Raw genomic sequence first — 24,060 nt, forward strand, 5'->3', positions numbered from 1 at the left:
TGCTGTCTGGATTCTCAGGCATATCTGGCGTGGATAGCCACATCCACGTTAAGGTGAATCACTTTCTCCATAACCAAATTACGTTTATCTGTCTCTTTCCCTCTTCCTCTCATTCTCTCACACTGGGGACATGTATTCCCTGTGGGACGTGTGTCCTGAGGGTGCTGTCCTACGTGCAGGACAGGTGCTGGGACACACAGTTTACACTACATCTAGGTTAGGACGACTATAACGCTTTAGAATTTTGTAGTGATGCGTATTTTCAAATAGGTGCAGTGGTTTCAGATGCAAAGAGTATAATGAGAGCAGATAACAATGTATAGATCATAAATATAATAATAATAATAATAATAATAATAGATTTAGTAAACACATTTAGTAAAGAATGTGTAAAATATTTAACATACATATACATTTATAGTCTATGGTATGCAATAAACTTTATTATATTGTATGCCGTATATGAATATAAAACAGTATATGCATGTAAAACCACCATAATGCTGCTAATATTCAGATACTCACATGGTGTGAGGTCATGAGGTATAAGTAGTTCCTGTCATTGGGGTCAAAGGTCATTACATGATGCACTGATTCGCCAGCGGGTAGCCGTAGCAACCACTTATTTGCCACGGAGAGGTTTCGCAGTAGCGACAGCTGTTCAAAGAAATGGCACAAAACAACATGTGAAGGTTCTGGTTCAAGAAGCCCCCATGACTGAGACGGAGGTTTAAACATGCAAGCTTTTTGACCCTTAACTATACACTACAAACATATCCCATGAAACAGGTCATAACACAAAACGGAAAGTGTTGGGAAAAGATACAGTCATAAAAATCCTGTTTCCTGACACATTTGCCAAAATGGCTGCTAACATTCTAACACTCTAAAATGGCACTAACATGTAAAACGATCCAGTACACAGTGATAATAGCTGTTGTGAGGCTGTAGTGAGGTAACACTGCTCATTACTTCATCGACTTGACGAGGAAAACGGGTTCAGGGTCTGTGAAAATTACAGAACCAACTTCACTCACCTTGAAAGAACACAGAACTTGAAAGAGCTACTTGTATTATAATTCATGCATCACTCCTGCCCATTTACCTGCATGTGTGTGCGCGCGCACACACACACACACACACACACACACACACACACACACACACACGTGCAGGAATGGACCCAGTTTTCACCTGGTCTTAAATGAAACTGGAGTTTAGCTAAAGTATACTTTAGAGTCGAGCCGACCATCATGTCCAAAAAAACAACCCTGTCCCACATACACACAAACTCACTGACATGCACGTGCACAGACACACAGATACACACACACACACACACACACACACACACACACACACACACACACAAAATGATGCTTTATACTTGCGTTATAATGCTGTTAGCTGGTTTGCCTGGATGGTGTGCAGTACAGAAAGACCCTTTGTCCCTGACTGTCTGGGACGCAAATGGCAATGTAATAAAAAGATTAATTGTATTTCAAATGATTTGCTTTCATCTCCTTTTGTTTTTATGCTGCACTTGTGTGTCAAACCCCACATGTTCCATTTTACAAGCTTTAATTATGAGGCAATGCGACAGAGTTATTAGAGCGACCCTTATTAAACATGACAGTGCTCTGGCTACAGGGCGGCCAGTCGGGAGCCTGTCTCCGCGAGCGTGTATCCGCGAGCGTGTCTCCGCGAGCGTGACGGCGTAGCCGACCATCTGCTTCCTTTGGGTTGAGTAGACACTTGGCTGCTGATCGCAGGTGACCACAGCTAAGCCACAGGTCTCTTCTGCAGATGGAACGCCATCTGCACTCGAGAGGCTAAAACGCGAGAGGTTTCCTCCGGCCACGGTGCTCACGCAGGGTCAGGCCTCGCGTCGAGGTCCGCGCACGACACGCTTCGGGAAGTGTCAGCTGAAGGAAGACGGCCTCTCTCCCATGCAGAGTTCCTGGAGATGGCGTGGACGGAGCTGCCCCACAAGACTCTTGAGTTTACCAACACGGACGTTGCTGAGAGACTCGCCATTCTAGTACCCCGTGCACTGGGGGAGGGAGGGAGGGAGATTCTGACCCCCTCTGACCAATGACAAACCGTATAAATGAAGGCATCCAGGCGGGTGATGGCATCATAGCGGGGTCTGCCATCTGGATGAAAAGCACTGCTAATCGCCTCTGCGCCGAGTCTCATAATGGACTCGTGCCTCTCCGTTGCAATGACTCGCCACTGGAATCTTAAGCCGCTGCGTGTCGGGAGGTGGTCGTTCTTTGGCAAGGTCTTCCGCAGACAGGAAGGTAACACTACGTGACTTGCCGACGTGGCCACGACACGTTCCCCAATCCTAAAATTCTGGGAGGACAGGGTGGGAAGGATGTGCTTCTTTCTCTACAGCTAGAGTCGCTTCACACTGGCCTACTTCACGGATTTAGCACCTTTACATTGATCTAAGAAGCAGCAAAGGCCCGAGTCCAGTGGTTGTGCGGCAAACGCAGCTATCCACTCAGACATCGTACCGCAACAAGAAGCCACGCTCATCCACAACGAGGCAAGAAGAACAAATAAATAAATAAAAAACAAAAATACCAAGCCCTGGAAAACAAGAACTCCAGTGTTCTTCCAGACATATGCCCTCACTGGGTCGCGTCCGAGTTCCGAGCGACCTCGGGCAGGACGCCCTGTTAGGCTATCGTCGGTTTGACAGGACCACTTATACCACTTAGTCACCGGGTGGCGGGCTCAGACTCAGACGGAGGTCAGCAGCTACATCTGCCTCATCTGCTCGCCCAGGAGCGATAGAGGAACCGTGGCAGCTCACTCAGCAGTCACGAGGCCTTCAGCATCAATCACCTTCTGTGTGCAAACAGTGGGATGGAAATTGCTGGAGATGGGAGCTGACTCAGGCCTGTGTACATTGTCCAAACGTGAATATTATGAACTACATGTGACTGTGGGTGTTCTCAGGTGCAAACGCTGAGCTCTGCAGAAGGTAAGATGATTTATTTGTCTGGTTTACCAAATGAGTCATGCTCAAGTTTAATTTTTTTCACATATGTGTACAGATTTCTTAAGTAATGCACACACACACACACACATATTCAGCAGGATATTAGTGCTATAGCAGAGAAGAGTAAGATTAGCAAACTCACATAACCGACAAATGCCCCAAAACACCTCCTGTTCACACACACACACACACACACACACACACACACACTGAGACACCTGCTCTGCTACCGAGTCAGTGTGTCTAGCTATGAGCACATCAAAGAAAGCTTTCTTTCAAAGTCACTCAGCTGCAACTGGCTGTGTGCATGCATGTGTGTGTGTGTGTGTGTGTGTGTGTGTGTGTGTGTGTGTGTGTGTGTGTGTGTGTGTGTGTGTGTGTGTGTGTGACTCACTAATCAAAGGGCCTATTTCAGTTTAGATGGTCTGAAAATAGGAGAGATGGAGGAAAGTGGAAAGAAGACAAACAAAATGTCCAGAGATGGGGGGGGGGGGGGGGGGGGGGGGGGGTCTGGAACAAACACAGAGGAGTGTAGAACAGGGTCTGGCACCTGTTCTAGAGTAGCTGAAGACCAGCCGGAGGGAGGGATGGATGGAGGGATGGATGGATGGATGGATGGATTTTATGTAAAATATTTCTGATTCTACAGAGTATGACCATGTCTAAAACTATTATAAAACACTTAAGCTGGAAAAAACAAAACCACCCTAAAACGCCTCTATCTATAGATAGATAGATAGATAGATAGATAGATAGATAGATAGATAGATAGATAAATCAAATCAAATGATGAATCAATATTCTGTTTATGAACTATGTATTTACAGTATGTTCTGAAACCAAATATCATTTTGAATGAAGTTTAATGAGTTCATAAATCCTGCATATCATGTTTATGTCAGCTTCACTAAGTGAGAGAGAAAGAAAAGGAGATATAAAGAGAGAGCATTATTATATTTGAAGGTTTTAAGAGTAGTATGTAAGCAAAGCTTGAGTTGTAACTCAATCTGACTGCACTAACACATCCCCAACTCACCGTTCCAAACTGCATTACACACACCACTAAAACCATTAGCACAGCCACAGAGCTGCCTACGGCACAATGATACACACACACACACACACACACACACACCTTAACTCCCGCCTCAGCACCCAACATGCAATCCAGGCATGGGTCTACTCCAGCAACAGACGTTCCTGCATCCTGGCATGGTTACAAAAAGGTTTTTATTCCTAACACAAGACACCCTGCAGCTGAGCTACTCTCATAAGACCAAACAAAAGTCCCCCTCCCAAAAGCCGCTCCCAGTTTTAGGAGAATTCTTCTGATGCCGTAGAGAGAGATAGAGACCCTCCACCATTTTATCCCGACTTTGAAGCTCCCACTAAGAGGTAATTCCATACAGGAATGAGACAGGGGGTTGGAATTTTGCCTAATTAAGGAATATTTTTCCTCCCTTGTGAAAGGCAGGGAGCCTGCACATGCTTTCAAGACCAGCGTTCTGCTGAGTGTTTTTTTGGCAAGAACCTGAGGTTAGACATAAAAATAGGTGTGTGTTGTGTGTGTGTGTGTGTGTGTGTGTGTGTGTGTGTGTGTGTGTGTGTGTGTATGGGTGGGGAAGAAGAAATGTCAAAATATTATTAAATGAGATATGAAGTAGCCTATTCACATAATAATACATGTAAGAAGTGTACTTTTGCATAACCACTCTGCAGGTCTGGGATTCACTCTAAGTTATCACCACTCTGCAGGTCTGGGGTTTGCTCTAAGCCTGAAGAGGGAACTGTCCAGTGGCACAGACGGCACTCTGCAAAGATCACGAAGGTGTCTCTAAAAATGTGTTAGACACAACTGATGCCCTTGCAGACAAGAAAGAAGAAAACTGGGCTAATGAAACTTAGAAAACCTCAAAATGTTTATGAGGTTTCATAAGCCTTAAAAAATCTTTTAGCACCTACCTACATACAGACACATCTGCCATCACCATTCTCACCGCACGCAAGCACGCACACACACACACACACACACACACACACACACACACACACACACACACACACACACACACACACACACACACACACACACACACACACACACACACACACACACACACACACACACACAGCCTGACCATGCTTTGACAGATCTCAGTTCCCTGTATAGTGTCACGCTTCCCTGCCTCTGAAATACCCAATTTAACTCATCAGCAATTATCAAGCACTTTAATCTGGTCGAGTTAAGAAAAGACGACACGGCAGCGGTTACCCAAGACCCCCTCCCCTCCCCTCCGGCACGCACCTCCTCCCCAGCCCGCCTGACATAACACAGCCTCCGCTGTAACCCACCTTGTGTAGCCTCCCATGGATGGTGCCCAGGAACACCACGGCGCGTCTGTGGACGTTGTCCACCGCGACGGCGCTGAGGCCGTAGGCTGTAAACAGCGGAGTGGCGCTCAGCGGCTTCCGTAGGGCCAGCGGGTGCTGCAGGTGCGCGGCTCCGCAGTTGAGAAGCTCCGGCTGAAGCTGGGAAGAAACGCGAATACCCTCATTTACGCCGGGCTGATTGCGCCATTGTTTTAATCAGTCCAACTGTGAAGCAAGACTGACCTTTACGTTAATTACCCTTAATTGCTAGGCAGGCGGCATATAATTGCAGGTAGCACTTTATCACAAATGAAGTGGAATATTTGAAGTAGTCGAGGAATATTTAGACCTCATCGCTTGAGTGGAGCTGAATGGTGGGACGTATAACTGAGAAGGACTCTTCCCCACGACTTTCATATAGACCACACAAAACCAGTAAGACCAAATTCACTGGTATAATGAAGGTCCGGTGGTCCACGGTGTGTCTGCGTCATCGTGACGGCCCACGCGCCGCTGGAGTGACGTCAGAGGCGTGACGCGTGTTCAGCAGTGAGGAGTCGGCTCACGTCATCATGCACTATTGAACGTCTCTGATAACGCTTATTTCTCTACCGTAAGAAAATATCCCAAAATTCGTTTAGGATTTTAAATAAACACGGAGTTTAAACCCAACACAATGTGACCAGTTTGTTTTTAACCTAATTGAGTGCGCTGCCGCATATAATATGCGTACCTTTTCCAACATGCGCGCAGTAACAAAGATAACACGGCGTTAAACGTCAAATGGTTATTTGCATTCTTAACTTAAAACGGTACAGCGCCTTTTGTTAAGAGACTGAATAGGTACACTAGATGAGGAAGTGATATCTTCACGACTGGACTTCGTTGTCCCAAAATCCCACAATAATTTTCTAGGTCTGAATAGAATATGACGCAGTTTCCACAATGCATAATAATTTTGTTATTTAGTACACAAGAACAACGGCAGGTGATTTTCTCCACAAAAAAACCATATCGTAGAAGCCACAAAACAAAACTGACAAAAGGGATTTTGAGGGGACCGCGAATTTACCAAAAGGGCCCAACTATCATCCTGCTACCATGGCCAATTGTCAATTACAGTAGGATAACGTTTCTTTTTTACTAAAACTTTATTCTCATGTCCATATATACAAAAATTGGAGAGGCTCGTGCACTGTAGGCTGTATAACATGGTCTACTTTGGTCGATGACCCATTTTTTTCTTATATACGTTTTTTTACTAGAAAGCAGAATTTAAAACACGTGATTGAAATAATGAGCACATGTTTGAATAAATCCTTGTTTTGCAACGCAAGCCGAGCTTTCGAGCTGGTATCTATGTCAGTGTCAGAGTCCTTCCCGAGCCGCGCGCTCGTTCCCGTAACCTTCGCGCTCTCGTGCACGTCCCACGCGCAGCATCACTCGTATCTGGAACGCGCGTGCAACTCTTTTGCTCTTCTGAAACTGCTTGAATCTTTTGCTTTATTTAAAGTTTTTTGCTTGCCAAGAGCAACATGTTTTAGTAAATTACATTAAAGTGACTAAACTTTAAGGGACTCTAATACACTGCTTTCAATTAAAACGAAATGCTATATATTTATATAAATGTAGGCTATATTTGTATATAGAGTACACAGACCCATAGTAATAAAGCTGCTCATTACTTATTTAAATAATCAAACTGCCACCGTGTTAATATTTTATATGTATATCCTATATTGCACTAGGCCTAATTTTCATGGGAAGGGGACGGATTCATAATTTTATCTTGCAAAACGCTACCATTCACGTTTAATGTCATTAACAACTTACCACAACCTTTACTTTAGCCTCGCACTCTGCGCCGGATCCCTGAATGACGCTGTCCAGAACCCGAACATCGCTGTTGGGTCCGTTGGAGCAGTTGCGCCGGCCCTGGCGGACGGTCTCCTCGATATCCGCAAAGCGAAAGGCGCACAGAGCAGACGTCCTGTCCGCCTTGGCGAACACTCCGAACAGGTACGGTTCGGGTACCGGACCGCCCTCCACGTGGATCTCCGCCGGAAACACCGACACGACCCGATTGAAAATATCCCCGTCGTCGCCACACTTAAGACCCATTTGGATGTACGACTCCGTGAGCTTTCGGCTCTCCGAACTGGGCTTGCGGGTTCCCTCCGTATCCAGACAGATGCGCGCCAGGATGCTGTTGGGTTGGCTTTCCTTCAGCCCGGTGTTGGCATCGTTATTTATGGCTATATACGAGTAACTTTTCTGCGTGAAGGCGTGGACGAAGCTGAGCTTGTTTTTGGGCTTCACCTCCTGCTTGATCTTGAACACGTTGTCCTCGGACGGGTTGATGTCGTAGGTGAACAGCCGGTTCAGGTCTTTGGTGTTTAAGGACCGGATCGCGATCTCCGGGGTGTTCTCAAACCGGAGGTCCTCTTTGCTGTGGTTCTTTGGGAAATATTCTGTGCCCATACCCGTATAGGTGGCACCCACCAGCAGCCGAGGGGTGCTGTCCTGGCTCCGAAACACGAGTCCAACGGTACTCGCGTTCGGGTGGTTGGCCACTATGTTCAGCATGCTTGGGAAAACAGTGGAATTGGGTTTGGGGAACTCCACGGCGATCTGAGATACGTTGTCCATCCTCCGGAGTTCGCAGAACCCCTGGTACACCGAACCGCAGGTCACGAGGATTCCCTGCTGGCGGTCCAGTACGAGGAGTTTGTTGTAGTTGTCGGTGAGAGTTTTGGCGTGTTCGCACGGCGCCTGCGGCAGCTGCGGCGCGTGGCACAGCCTGCTGTCCCTCACCGGACCGGTACCGTCCTGCACCTCCGGTACCAGCGTGCCGTTGAGCTGGTACAGTGTGTTGACCGTGGCCAGGTAGACCCTCCGAGACGCCGCGTCCACCACGAAGTTGTTGGTCTCATTCGGGGAGGTGAACGCCTGTTGAACGTGGAGCGCGCCGGCCAGACGCGAGTGGAGAGTCCAGCGCGACGTGAGGAAGACGGCGAGGAAGAGCACGGGAGTTGTGAGGGACGCTCTCTCCGGAGAAGGAGGCATTTTTCCTTCTGGCTGGCTTCCGCGGGTTCTGGACGGAGAGGAGCATTGAGCAAGTAGAAAACAGCGCTTGACTCTCGCAGCAACTATCCGGGAGGAAAGGCTGTTTCCTGCCGACCGCCTCAACACGGAATGACGTGATAAGGAGTCGCGCTTCCTTTAGAGCAGCAGAGAGAGCAGCGGAGAGACCCGCTCCCCCTCACTCCTCTACCCCTCACTCCGGTACACACTCCTCTAACCCTCACTCCTCTCCCCCTCACTCCGGTACACACTCCTCTCCCCCTCACTCCTCTCCCCCTCACTCCGGTACACACTCCACTACCCCTCTCTCCACCACCCCTCACTCCGTTCCTCCTCACTCCTCTCCCCCTCACTCCTCTACTCCTCACTCCTCTACCCCTCACTCCTCTACTCCTCACTCCTCTAACCCTCACTCCTCTACTCCTCTCTCCGGTACTCAGAGAGCAGCTGCTGGCTCGGCCAGTCACCTAAATATGTTCATCTTGCACAGTATTAGGAATTACAACGCAAGTTTAATGACTGTTATATGTCCAATTAAGTACATCAGCATTTGACAGACAAGTGATTCTGGTAGATTTCACTAGATGAAGTTGCTGCAAATGGATATAAAATTGTTAATGAGATAGTAGGACAAATGTAAAAAGTAACTTTTTTGTTTAAACAGAAGGACTATTTAATTTGAAACAGAAATTGTCTTTGTCTCAAATAGGCGACTGCATAGTTTTGGTTCACACACGATTTTTTAAATCTTACTAAAACATAACAGGTAGGCTACTCGATCACGTCGTGACTATTCGATCACGTCGTGACTACTCGATCACTTGGTGCTCCTGTTTCTTTGGGTTTCCAATTAGTCACGCGGATTCATCTTGACCTCTGTAGTGCGCATTTAAAATGATTTTAAAATGCTTCCAGATGGGTGCTACCAGCTGAAAAACAAGACTTATTCGTGTCTTCTAACGTCCTTCTAAAAATCTTTTGGACATGTTCTTTTATGCTCAAAAATATTTTATCACAACAAATGTGCCTCAAAAGAAGGCAATTCAAAATGTGCTTAGAGTTCTATGGTGAATAATTGAGTATGACATGTGATATCCATAAAATTCACACACACACACACACACACACACACACACACACACACACACACACACACACACACACACACACACCTTACTATCTCCCTCTCACCTTCTCTCTCTCTCTCGACATGGATTTAACAGTCATTCAAATTCACACCTGTACCGACGCATCTGGTGATAGTGTGAAACCTGAAGTGGATGGAATATTTGTGATTCCATATTTAAAGTACGACTTTTTTTCTACACACGTTTGAGGGGACAGTCAAACTCAGTAGCGGATTTAGTTACATAGCCTATACCTTCCCTCACGATCGGGCTCCGTAGCCCATTATTTATAACATATGTCAACTGAACAGAACAGTTGAAACAAGTTTGTGGTCCTCCAGGAAGCAGACCCCCCCCCCGTCACCACCTCTTACTATTATTTGAACTGATAAGCTCGCGAGCGGTTTATTTTGGCTTCACGCGCAGCGGACTGACCCTGAGGCGAGGCAGGAAAACGCGTCGTGATAAGTTCCCGAGCTAACGGAAAGGCAAATAGGCCACCATGACGAATGCAAAAAAAAGAGGAGCTGAGAAAACAAACACGCCAGGTGTCGTTATACGTGCACGCGCACATCACGCGCCGCGCTTCGTAATAAACGGCACCTAACGGCGCGCGCGCTCACAGGTATTCACGGGCTCTTTTCACGTATCGTCCATCATCCATCATGGACGATATTCTCACAGGAAAGTCGACTTGGGTTTTGGAACTACGCTGCTATGCAAAACTAACAAGTATTGGCGAAAAAAAGTATGAAATGTGCAATAATCTGTAATTTTATGTCGATTCACCCACTATTTAGTTATTTGGATATGAACTCTGCTTTTGCAAGGGGTCAAACGATTTCTCAAATGAGAGAAATACAACTGAAAAGTAATATAATGAGAGAGTCACTGAGGAAAATAAATCCCACACAGTAAGTAACTCCAATTTTGCGCAAGAATTACTCTGTAACAGCCGGCAAACGACAAAGGGAAGTGACCTTTGACCTCCAATCTGCCGGTGACACTGAATCTGCGAAAACAGGCTTAGCCTACAATATGTGTTATGTAAACGGTGTTCTGAAATATCTGATATTTAGGCATAGGGATTGTTTCGACGCCTCTATAATAACCAAGCCATACCTCTGTTGGTTGAGGGGTTTTAACAGAATTTATTTTTTGTTTACTTAAGCAAAAGCCGAGAGGACTGGAACCAGTTGCAACCTGTTTCCGTCCAGATAAGCGAGCTGTTGCGCACCAACCTGCCCGACAAGTTATTAAATGGCTGGTGGTCTAGAAATAGAAACCCTCTTGGTCTGGACGTAGTAAACCTAATTTATGTAGGCTATGAATTCATACATGAAAGTATGTGAAATATGTTACACAGACGCTGCGCAGTCTATAAAACGTAATTTAAACTTTAATATTAAGTTATATTCAAATTATAATCAAATCTAAAATTACAACCAAAGACCAAGTTGTTGAAACCTCAGGGAGCACTAAAGAAATGCAGAGATAAAGAGCGCCATCTAGTGGATGCGAGGAGAAACGAAATTTAGGCTTACATTTTAGACTCTGAGGAAGATTATTAAACTGAACTGGCTCTTGAGAATCCAGCGACAACGCTTGCGTTGTCTGTACAAAGAGAATACAGATCTTACTAGTATATAACAGCGCTCCATAAATGAGTACAACTAGGTTACTTGTACATAGTCTCTCTCTCTCTCTCTCTCTCTCTCTCTCTCTCTCTCTCTCTCTCTCTCTCTCTCTCTCTCTCTCTCTCTCTCTCTCACACACACACACACACACATACACACACATACACACACACTTTCTTTTTTCAATAGGCCCAGTCCTTATTTACTGCCTACATTATCCAACATGTTCGAGGTCAAAGTTAAAAGAGGACTTAAACTTTGGTTTAAAGTAGCAGTAGATAACCTGTAGGCCTATAACATAACATATCTTTGCTAAACTTATCACTATGTTCTGACAGTAAGACACCAGATGGATTAAAAAACAGGCTAATGAGGTAACGTCTATAGTAAGATGTAGCACATTTATTATTTTACTGTGATATTGCTGACCATGGCCGGAGTGGGCAACTTTTTCAGCCCGGGAGTTTCATGCCCAAATCCGGCCCAGACTTATTTTTCCCTCCCAGTCGGCCCAAACTAGAGATTGACATGAGCCGGCCCATCGGGAATCCTCCCGAACCTCCCGATTAGCCACTCCGGCTCTGTTGCTGACACGTTAACGTAATGCTGTTTGCGTTATTCTGTTTGGAGGCTGAATGTATCTGAGATGTGTCCGAGGCAGTTGCATCGGTTTGGTGTTTGTCCTGATATGTAGGCTATGTCCGTCTGTGTTCACAGATAAGCGTCCTCATAAGTGCTTTACATCTTATTTATCATCATTCATGGTAGTTTGTGTTATCAAGCAGACATCTAAGCACTGAAATAAATGTGTGCTTGTTCTTTTACCGAATAGATATTGCTTTCTAAGATTTATGTATGTTTGCTGGTTGGCCAGCAATGTTGACATTTCCTACTGACTTATTGCAGCCTTAAAAATGTTTTTTTTTTTTATTGTTGACAGTCAGTCATTAATCAGAATCACTTTTATTCATTGTCAGGAATGAGAATTAGCTTTGGTGTGATGGAAACTCCAACAGTTCATAATAGTGACACTGCTGACAACTGTTAATGCATGTGACTCAGTGTCTGTTCTGTCCACATCAGTGTTGTTCACCTTGTCTTGCAGTATTGAGTTATCAATCAATCAATCAATCAATAAATCAATCAAAATGTATTTATATATAGCGCTTTTTACAGTTGTTATCACAAAGCAGCTTTACAAGTGTCCGAGTCCAAGCCCCCAGTGAGCAAGCCAAGGGTCACAGTAGCAAGGAAAAACTCCCTAAGAGCATGAGAAAGAAACCATGAGAGGACTCTGGCATTAAATTATTACAGCCTAACTAAAAGGGCAGAAACAGAAGGTGACACAGATTTGGGAGCATTTTGAGACATTGGCATCCATCCACTACATCATCAGGATGACAGCACCAGCACCCCAGTCTACCATAAAACCCTTCGTCTATGAACCCCTGGATCTGTACCTTTATAAAAGGGGGCACATTAATTACCAAATGCTAAACTAAATAAGTAAGTTTTCAACCTAGACTTAAAGATTGAGACTGTGTCAGTGTCCCGTACACATTCTGGAAGGTTATTCCATAGTTGGGGGGGGGTCTTGGGCTCTTTCCCCTGCTGTTACCATATTACTTGTTGGGACTGATAAGAGGCCAGCACCCTGTGATCTTAGTGGACATGGGGGTTCATAATTTGAGATAAGTTCTTGGAGGTAATCAGGAGCAAGCCCATGCAGTGCTTTGTAGGTCAGTAGAAGAATTTTAAAATCAATACGAAATTTAACTGGGTGCAAGGGTGATAAGACCAGGCTAATATGATTGAATGTTCTAGTTCTAGTTTGAACTCTGGCTGGGGCATTTTGAACTACTTGAAGTTTATTTAAATTCCTATTTGAACATCCTGACAGTAGTGAGTTACAGTACTCTAATCTGGAGCGAACAAAGGCGTGCACTAATTTTTCTGCATCATGCTGGGATAATGCATTTCTCAGCTTGGCAATGTTATGGAGATGTAAAAAAGCTATGCTAGTAGTATTATCTATGTATTTATCAAATGATGGATCAGAGTCGAAAATAATGCCAAAATATTTGGCTTCTGAACCAGGTGTAACGGGGTAGTCTGCGAGATGTAGCATTAGATTTGGTATTTTCTGTCTTGGGCCCAGAAGGAGAACATCCATTTTGTCACCATTAAGGTGGTGGAAGTTTAGCGACCTCCAACCTCAATTTTCCCTAATATGGATTTGTCATCAGGTTTGGCTGATATCTAAAGTTGGGTGTCATCATTGAAAGTTGACACCATGTTTCCTTATAACTATGCCCAATGGTAGCATATATAATGTAAATAATAGTGGTCCAAAGATGGAGCCTTGCTGGACTCCGTATTTCACTTTTGTGCGTTTGGAGGGAATATTATTGAGCTCTATAAACTGATAACGATCGGTTAAGTAAGAATTAAACCCATGAAAGGGCTTTACCTGAAATTCCAATCCAGCTTTCTAACCTTTCTAGCTGGATCCTGTGATCTATTGTGTCGAAAGCTGCATGAAGATCAAGAAGCACTAGTAGAGATACATAGCCTTGATTTGTGACAAGAAGGACATCATTTGTTACTTTAACTAGGGATGTTTCAGTACCGTGGTGGGGCCTAAATCCAGATTGGAACTTTTCAAATATGTGATTCCTATGCAGATATGAGCGTACTTTTTGGTCCACAGCTTTTCTATGATCTTGGATATAAATTAGTAGTACAGTACAGTTGGATAGTACAGGTGGATCAAGATTTGGGTTTCTTGATCAGTGGTTTAATGACAGGTAGTTTACAGGATTTGGGCCTGTGACCTATGGTTAGGGATGAGTTAACTACCATTAGAAGAGGTTCAGTCATAACTGGTAATGCCTCTGAGGGAATTTAGTCTAATGTGCAAGTAGTACAATTTAACGATGAAATAATTTTCTCCAATTGTGATTGTGGGAGTGGATGAAAAGCTTCAAGCATTTCTTTTAATGCAATATTTTGTTCAATATCAACCAAACTAGATGACAGACCAGATGGATTATCTATAAAAGGTTTTATATATAGTCTAATATTCTCTAATAATAATAATAATAAAGACATTTACTTTTTTAATGTGCCATATTCACAACAATCAAAATTTGTCCTCCACATTTACCCATCTATGCAGTTAGAACACACACACTAGTGATTACTAGGGGGCTGTGGTGCACACACACACACACTAGTGATTACTAGGGGGCTGTGGTGCACTCGTGCCCAGAGCAGTGGGCAGCCCTAGCCCAGCACCCAGGGAGCAGTTGGGGTTAGGTGCCTTGCTCGAGCACTTCAGTCATGGCCTCAGGCCTGGGAATCAAACCCACGACCCTCTGGTCACAACTCCAGTTCCCTACCACCAGACCGTGACTGCCCAATCAAATGAGTCCACGGGATGCTTATTGTTTCCACAAAGTAAATCTATGATATCGTCACCTCAGATGCACCTTCAAGGCATGAACGGGGGATTGAACCCATGGTCTTCAGTTTACGAGACCAATGCCATGCCACTTGGCCATCATGCTTTGGGTATACTAGTGAGGTTTCCTGGAATCTGAGGTTCAGTGCCTGCTTGATTGTTTTGTACGTTTAGAAATAGTATTAAAAATAAATCTAGAATTGTTTTTATTATTCTCAATCAATGAGGCTAAGTATGCTGAGCGTGCTTTAGTAAGAGCACTTTTGTACTCAATAATGCTATCCTTTCAGGCACAGTGGAATAGGTCCAGCTTACTACATCGCCATTTCCGCTCTAATTTACATGTTGTTTTAAGTTTCGCGTTTGGTCAGTGTACCAGTTATACAACTATATACTCCATCCCACAAGTTTCCCTACACCAAGGACACCATTAGTGAGGTTTAATTTAGACTCATGTGCTCATGGCACACATCTCCACTAGATAATTTTAGTAGAAAGGTTGTTAACCTGGCCTTTCTAAAAGTAGCGGTCATTTCAGTGGTACATGATGACCTGATTCTTCATAGCTTTGGTTGTTATAATAATTTTTAAATTATTATTAATAATTTTGTTGTTGATCCATGGTCTTCGTTCAGGTTTATGCCTCCCGACTCCAGAGGAATACCGGGGGCAGACTTACACTACACATTTACAGCTGTTAGTGTCCTGTCAATATAACGGGATGCGCTTGACCATGAAGAAGCGCACTGAAGCTGACAGGGTGTAATCATTCATTAAAATGAAGCAGGACTGACCTTGTTCTGAAATGGTGTGATGGATAGACCAAAATATCCCGCTGTGACACTCTGTACTTAAGCCTGAAATTTGCCTGTGTGTTTTTACAGGGGAATTTACACTCACAGCCCGGTTACTTTATTAGGTACATGTAGAGTTCAATGTTAAAGGCATACAAATATCCTGGGGCCATGCACAGCTTGTGGTTGATGAATTGCTGTCAGACACAACGGTGCTGTTGTGTGTTAGAAGACAACATCACAACCTGCGTCTGGCCTCAGGCCGCTATTACATTGACTGTGCATGCAGAGTGTGAGATGTTCCTGCAAGGTGGGTGTTTCTAGTAATGGCACATGGCTGTACATCAAAAAAGCAGTTCTCACTTCCCTGTCCTGTTATAGAGAACACTGTATTATTTAGTTCTAGACATAAACTTGGGCATTGAAATTAAAATTTTTTCCAGTGCATGTTACTGTATACTGTAAATACTTTGTAGAATGACATCTGAGTATATCGATCTGAGTGTGTCAGGCTCAAGGGAGAACACATTAGATCATTCAAAGTGGAGCTTGAGCAATAGGTATTGACAGAAAGCATCGGTCCTCTGCCAGGATCTCGGTTTAGGAACTTGTGTGCACGTTAATGGAGTGTGCAGGCCACTTTAAACCAGCAGGAAGACACATATCTGGATAATCTCTGGATAAATGGACCAGCAAAACAGGGAATGGTAACAGGAACTCTGTGCTGAATCAGTAATGGGTTACTGCACACTAATAAGCACAGATGTACACACACACACACACACACACACACACACACACACACACACACACACACACACACACACACCATTTCACGCTTGGTCTAGGCAGGAATGCTCTTTATTACACAAGGCCCAAGCACAAAGAGAGACATCAGAAGGCACCAGAACTGATCAGCATGCATGCTAATGCAGACATCCCCCCATACACACTAACATTCACCCCCCCCCCCCCCCCCCCCCCATGCACACTAACATTCAACCCCCCCATACACACTATCATTCACCCCCCCCCCCCCCCTCCACACACACTAACGTTCACACAATGCCCACATCTGGCTGCTCTTTTGTACATATTTCGGAGTCAATTAAGGTCAAACATCTCTTACAGTGGGTAGATCTCGGAGCCTGTCCACCTGGGTCATCAGAGAGGTTCAGAGATTTGACGATTACTATGAATTTAGAAGTTTGGTTTTTTAGATCACAAAGACTCTTAAATTATTCATATAATCAGACCAATTCATTATGTAGACATATCCTTAAGTTAGGAAGTTGAGTTACTACAAAACAATTTATTAAGTAACAGTGTTAATGGTTGTGCGGTCGTCTTTGTTAAAACATACTTAAAAGTCCAACAGGGAGTTGAACCATATGTCACATTTTTGCCAAATGGAAAATCCCATTTAAAAATCCCATAGGGATTCAAAAACAGTTCCACCTTTTAGTAGAGTTCATGGCCCATGGTCGTCTTTGATCACTATATCAAACGGATCGTCTGTCGCGTGCCCCATTTGGTCGTGAGGAATCTGAACGGTGTTTTCTGGAAGTGAGCAGTGGTGTCCACTGCAGACGTCTCGTTTTACCTCAGCTGGACACACAGCGACAGACAACTGCAAACTCTTCAGGGACTGGCATTTTCTGTCTCTACGATAACATACGTAATAAATAAATCAGGTCAATCAGGCTTCATGTTATTTTACCAGGTTTGGCTGTTGATATTCTGTAGATTAATATCCAGAAAAATGTCCAATGTGTTATTTTGTAATAATGGTACAAAGGTCGATGTTAGTGACTGCCTCTAAGAGACGGTGTCTTTTCCTTTTCTTGTGGCATTTCTTCAGGTAAGTGGCACTTTGTCCTTCTAAACAATAATGTGTGTAGCTTTTCTCTGATATCACATGGTGAACAGGCTCCAGTCAATAAAGTGGTGCCTTATTTAAAAGTCTTTATATTTCACCTCAATTTAAAGGTCCTGAAAGTTCGTCATTCGTGACCAATAGAAACAGTATGGAAGCACAGGAAGTCCGAGAGCACCACACACTTCAAGTATGTCCGTTAGTCCATTTTGCCCGAGAAACATGAGCTGTCCAACACAAGGTTCCTCCTTCGGTCTTAAAATCCAGTGCAGTGAACAAGGTGAAGGCTCGAGTAAGATAACACTGGTGTCAATCACAGCTAAAAGTGCATACCCCCTCCCCCTTAAAGGCAGCCAATAAGATTCAATAAAAAATCTAGCAAAGGCAGTGTCAGGGGAGGAAACTCCAATGTTCAACCACAAAAAATAATTCCTGTTGCAGGTTTGAATAACAGGAGGCTGATGCTACATCGAACCAATTAAAATTACGATAAAACAAAATAATCATATTAGAAATCGGAACAATATCAATATAATTAATGTCATAATAAAAGAGGTGCCAGAAAAGTCGACTACTTTGTTTCTTGCCTCAAAAATGTAAACGTGTACACCAGTTTCTTAAAAGAAGTTTGTGCTGTCCCCACCCACTTAGCGAGGAGACCGTTGGCTGTTGCATTCTGCTCGTCAAAGCATCACAGCACTTCCATTGGCTGACGAGAGGTCAGGCCACGCAGTCATCTGGGCGCGTGCAGCATGCGCTGGGTGTGTCCTGAGAGGGTGTCCCAGTTCCTCCAGAGGAAGGCGAAGAGGAGGAGGAAGAGGAGCGTGGAGAAGGAGCGATTGCGTGTCTTCATCAGCGGGACGACACAGTTGGCCACGGTGGAGACGAAGACCAGGACGACGGCCATGAGTGTGAGCAGCACGTTGATGAGTTTGCCCAGGAGGGTGCGGGCGGTGGCGTTCTCCAGGCCCTCCAACTGCACCACCTGCTGCTGCTGCTGCTGCAGCTCCATCTTGGAGACGCGCGTCTGGCAGGCCTCCAGCGCCTCCTGCAGGACGGGAGGGGAGATGTGTGAGGAGACAACCTCAGAGACGCGATGTATGACTCCCTTCGCTTCCCAGCAGTCAGAATTAAACAGAGCGCTTCGCTCACATATGTGTGGACTGTGCATGATCCACCAACACACACACACACACACACACACGCACACACACCCGCACACACACACACACACACACACCCGCACACCCACACACCCACACCCGCACACACCCACACCCACACACTTGCAGTAGCAGGCAGTAGCTTCATAGTGCTAAGTGTCTGCATTCGCTCATATGACACATTTTACCAGTAGAGGGCATAGTCTACATTACTAATGGCAACACATTGTTATACAGGTTGGTCCTGTATTGCACCCAATACCAATTTGAGATATGCACACACACACACACACACACACACACACACACACGCTAAGCTGTACCTGTATGTCACGAGCTCTTTCATTGGACTGATAAGCGATCTTCTCTTCCATACTGGAAAGCTCTTGTTTCAGGTTGAGAATCTCGTTCTGATGGAGTTCTGTTAGATCATTTAGCTGTTCCTCCAACCGCTCGCACCTGCACACACAAACACACACACACACGTTATCCCAGTGACCAACGGGCACACACACACACACACACACACACACACACACACACACACACACACACACACACGCTGCATGGACACATGAGACTGTAAGCACACTATTGAACACGAGTGGTTCCTGGAAAGACAACAGGGACATGCAGTCTCTTAGTAGTTAACAACTTCCGAGCGTGTGCTTGTGTTTCAGGTGTGCACAGGGACTGCACACTTTCTCATCTAACTTCACAAGTCAAGCGGATAACAGAGATCACCCAAAACAGGCACACGTATTTACACAGACACATAGTTACATAGATATGCACTCATAGATGTCTTACACAGATACTTACTTAGGTAATGTGGCATTTATAAAGTCATTTATACATTCTCAGAGCCCGTTACATGTCTAGTACAGACTGTGCCAGATGCCAAAGGTCTGCTGTGCACTTATTTTTAGCCAGAGAGAAAACAGAGTGCTGGACCACAGACATTTTAGGGAGAAAAATCCCCTTGTCCCCCCACCAAACCCCCCCAAACACCCCCCCCCCCCCCCCCCCCAGCATGCCTTCATCTGGCCTCGGCCACTTAGCTGACACTCTCCTCCTTTCTAAGTTTGTGAGAAATTTAGAACTTCTACTTTGGGTTTAAAGATAAACAAACAGGCACACGACACACAGACTTTCATTAGTGTGTGTCTGTGTGAGTGTACAGTACACATCCTTTCAGGAGTGTGTGTTTACACATACTCGAGTATATCTTAACTTTCAGTGTGTGTATACACACACACATATTACCCTACAGAAGAGTGTGTGTGTGTGTGTGTGTGTGTGTTTACCTGAAGCGCTCCTCCTGCAGTGCCTGCATCACCAACATATAATCCCTCTGGTAGTGGCTTTTCAGCTCCTCCAGCGTTTCATCCAGCCGTGTCTGCACCTCCCGCAGCTCCTGCACCTCCTGCTCCAGCATCTCCAGGCTGCCGCTCCCCCCGCGCTCCAGCGTGTTGCCCTTGGAGCCGTGCGGGCCCCCGGGGGCCCCGCTCATGCTGCCGGTGCCGGCCGACCCGGACGTGGCGCTGGAGCAGTCCTCCTCGCTGCCGAACCTGGAGCCGCCCAGGTGCGGTCCGTGCTGTCGTCCCACGGCCTCGCCCCCGTCCTCTCCGTCGTCCTCCGCGTGGCCGTCCTTCAGCGTGCTGATGTTGTCGGCGCTCCCGAAGCGGTTCCGCAGGAGCGAGGCCAGCTCGCGGGGCTTGGACGCCACGGCGCCGGCCGCCGAGTGCGTGGCGTGCGAGAAGCTGGACAGGCCGCCGCGCACGCTGTCGGCCACGCCCTCGCTCAGGCCCGTGAGGACCCGCGCGCCCACCCCGCGCAGGCCGTGGCCCACGTCGCGCAGCACGGCCCGGGGTTGCCGGCCCGCTCCGCCCCCGCCCTGCTCCGCCTCGCGCAAACGCCGTCCATAGTGTTCCAGCTTGCGCTGAAGTTGCGCGATGCTCGCTGCCGACTTCTGGTTCTTCTTCTCGAAAACCTGAGGGAGCGAGAACCCGGTGAAGATGGCAATCGATGAATGAACCAAACGTGCGTCACTTCACTTACGAACACTAACTGCCACGCACACGTGCTTTTAACAGTTTTCGTGATGCGATTTATTAAAGACAATTCAACGTGTTTCAGTCCTAGCTGAGCCTTGATCATGCCGTAACCTGAAACACAAGACGAGAAAGAACAATGCCGGCTAAGTGAAACCTCGCCCATCTGGAGGAGGAAGAGGGGCCCGAGTGAGGTAAATAATGTCGGATACAGAGAGACAAAAAGAAATAAAGGCTACGAAAGCAGACAAAAAGACAGCAGAAACCAGAGACGGCCATAAACCGGGCTGGAGGCGGAGAGACGGGTGCCGCGGGTCACTACCTGTTTGAGGCGGCAGCTCTGTTGTTTGTCGTTGGTGTTGTTGGCGAGCTTGAGGTACTCGGCTACGTTCTCGTCCCGCGCTGCCTGCTCGATGCGCAGCTGCTCCGTCAGCTTCAGGATCTTCTGCTGGAGTTGCAGGATGGCCTGACGCGCACGCTGGAGCTCCAGGCCCACGTCCTCGGGGGCCGGCGGAGAACCGTCCACGCCGCACGCGGCCGCCAATGCAGCCTGGGCGAGGCTGCCCTCCAACCTCTCAATCTGAGAGAGAGAGAGAGAGAGAGAGAGGGAGAGAGGGACAGGGAGAGAGTGGATGGGAGGTTAGAGAAATGTACGAAAAAAAAAAGAGCAAGAGGAAGCCCAGAAAAACAACACACAAAAATGACCTCAGTTATTAAAAAAAAAAACGTTTTCCTCTTGATTTTTCCTGTCATGATGAAGCAATCAACTAGTCACTTCTCCTGTAGGCATTAGGTCAATGCCTTTCTGGAGTGCAATTGTGTGTGTGCGCGCACACACACACACACACACACACACACACACACTTATATATGTTAAAAACAGGCTACATGTATATAGCACAACTTTTGCAACCTAAAATCTTAGAAGAAAGCCAATTTTCTTCATTTTCTTTAACTCTTTAGAAGTTAGAATAGAAGTTATTCTATTTTAGTATTTTAGTATATTTTGTATATTTTATTTCATTATTTTAAATACAACTCTGCAGCAAGCAAATAACAAAGAAGAGAATAATTATAAGATTACCGCATGCCAGTCGTACTTTACACCTGTTGGGGCCGTCTGACTGAAAAATCATTTTAGCTGATCGGTTGGGAGTTTTCTTGTTCCCAACACCTTCGTGTCGGTTCCGCTGTCAAAATAATCCAACTGTCCGGATTTGTGTGGATCACAAACCATGGAGTCGCCAAAAATGTACTTATGACTTTCGGGACTATTAAAGTCGCCTGAAATGTTTACAAACGTTCAGGTCTTCATATCTAAAACTGCTGCTCAATTACGGTCACATTTTGACAGCTTAAAGGCTGAACGAACCGAGACCACACGAACCAACGCGCTCGTCCCGACGCGCGTCGAACAAGCGCCGCGCTCGTCCCGACGCGCGTCAAACAAGCGCCGCGTTCGTCCCGACGCGCGTCGAACAAGTGCCGCGCGCCCGCACGTGACGAACCTGCCACAGTAAACACCGTCTTCTCGGCCGGTTTCACCACATTTGAACAACACACACACACGCTGGTTAAAACCTCACCACATCACAACACCGTGTTATTACAAGAGTGCGCTCTGACAAAAGTGGCAAGTTTGAAAACCCCCGAATAAAACGTGGCTGTTTTTACCTTGCCATTCTTTAAACGAAGCACTTGCTCCCAGTGCATGTCCCTAAAGTGTCTTTCCCCGCGGATGTCGCGCGCTTCATTGAGCCGCCATCCCATTCGCTCTGTCTGCCGAACGCGAGGAGCTCCGTAGTTTTATTTGCGCTTTCTCGGACTTGCCGAACTTGTTTTGAAACGCGAGTGGCACTTGAGAGCGGATTGGCTGATGGAGCGGGAGCTCCGCCCACCGGCCCGATGATCCGATGACCTCATCCTCAAATCCTGCAGTTCCGCCCGGAGCGCGTGCAAGTTGTGCGGCGCGAGCGTCAATCATCTGATATTAGACGCTATCAATTGTAAATATACTGACTTCACTTTGGGGTAGGGACGAAAAAAAACAAAATAAGAATATTTAAGGAAAATTACAGGCAACACGTGCAATAAATAATAGTGCATCATGTAACAGATTGTATATAGATTGTGATACATAATCGTTTGTGCTTATAGTCTTCTATTGTAGTTTATGGAGTTCCCTATTCGTGGTCAGACCTAATTTGCTCAGGAAATTCTGCAGTTTTCATAGGAAATCTCTTTTTCCCCAGTGTTGTAGTGAACTCCACCGTTCAGACCAACATTGTCAACACAAACGCAGGTCTCTATGTAAATCATCTAATCTGATGGATATTTGTGAGAAACCAATTACCGAAACAACAATGAAGTGGAAAACAAGTTAGTCAGGTTAGTCGTCTGTCATCGCAGGTTTTAAACGCCGTGATTTCTTGTCATCAATGTAAATGTGTTGTATGTTTACAGGATAAATGTATTGTATGTTTAAAGAAGTGGGCTACAACGTTAAAAAGCAACACCAGAGAGAGAGAGTTCCTCGCAGAGTTCATACCTATTACATTACTCGTTTGATGCCAGACTCTTGAATAACACTTGCGGATAGGAACGTGTTGTGGTTTTGGCCGGAAATAGTAATGAACTAACATAGTGTATAATGTCAAAGTACCCGCTGTGTGTCAACACGTTACTATATAACCCTAACCCTGGGTTTCGAGTGCAGGATGAAGATGGTTTTAGTCGGTGTGATTGTAAACACCCAGTAACAGACTACCTGTCAGAATGAGTTTCCTCTGATATTCTGATGCACTTTCAACATATATGCCTACTGGCAGACAGCAGACTAATCACAGGACATGGAGTGGCTGTGTTGAGTAAAATACTTTGGCTTAGGTGAAGACCGTAACGGTGTTCACCACACATCAGACTTAAACTCATAACTAGCTTCTGTGGAATTACAGTAACTGCCACAGAGGTACAAAACGCCATGTAAGCACACCAAGCCTCCGCCAAGCTGTTGTCTGACGGCACCATGTGGGCTGGATGGGTGTGTTCTGTTGTGCCTGGGGCACTTGAGCAAACAGCACAACACAATAGCAGAACAGGATTACGCATGCGCCCTCGAGACCCTGCAAAACCTCACGACAAACGCACGCCCTGGTTTATATGCTACTACTTAACACGGATGATGGCTACTCAGTGCAGGTCAGCCACCAGGAAGAAGGCCAGTCAATCCTACATGTGACATCCACACACACAAGTTAGTTTATATATATATATATATATATATATATATATATATATATATAACACATCCACAACCACACAATACACGGCCACGGATATGCAACACACAACCACGAACCCACAGCATAACCGCGGACAATCCAACATATCTCCCACCAAAGAACAAACCGTGTTTACATCCCAAACAATACGGACCGAACAATAGTTCAGCTCAAGCACAAAACTCAAAAAAAGCTGTT

At 45.7% G+C, this 24,060-nt stretch overlaps 2 protein-coding genes across 8 annotated transcripts in view; both read right to left on the minus strand.

The window, feature by feature from the left end:
• plxnd1 (plexin D1) overlaps positions 1–8,665 on the minus strand; it is a 44,970-nt gene extending 36,305 nt beyond the window's left edge. The window contains 3 exon segments of the mRNA XM_077001268.1: positions 526–657; positions 5,366–5,542; positions 7,217–8,665. Coding sequence (XP_076857383.1) covers positions 526–657; positions 5,366–5,542; positions 7,217–8,449 — 1,542 coding nt within the window. The 5' untranslated portion in view covers positions 8,450–8,665.
• An 8,115-nt stretch (positions 8,666–16,780) lies between these two features.
• The window catches only part of tmcc1a (transmembrane and coiled-coil domain family 1a), a 31,341-nt gene continuing 24,061 nt past the window's right edge, over positions 16,781–24,060 (minus strand). For 6 of the 7 annotated variants that reach the window (XM_077003131.1, XM_077003137.1, XM_077003130.1 and 3 more), the window contains 4 exons: positions 20,904–21,161; positions 19,835–20,520; positions 18,851–18,986; positions 16,781–18,412 (listed from right to left, as the gene is read on the minus strand). In XM_077003131.1, coding sequence (XP_076859246.1) covers positions 18,098–18,412; positions 18,851–18,986; positions 19,835–20,520; positions 20,904–21,161 — 1,395 coding nt within the window. In that variant the 3' untranslated portion in view covers positions 16,781–18,097. Of the gene's footprint in view, positions 18,413–18,850; positions 18,987–19,834; positions 20,521–20,903; positions 21,162–22,255; positions 23,746–24,060 lie in introns of those variants that run through there. The other variant, XM_077003133.1, reaches the window with a different exon arrangement.

The sequence above is a fragment of the Brachyhypopomus gauderio genome, chromosome 4 (genome assembly GCF_052324685.1).
Source record: "Brachyhypopomus gauderio isolate BG-103 chromosome 4, BGAUD_0.2, whole genome shotgun sequence".
Taxonomy (NCBI): domain Eukaryota; kingdom Metazoa; phylum Chordata; class Actinopteri; order Gymnotiformes; family Hypopomidae; genus Brachyhypopomus; species Brachyhypopomus gauderio.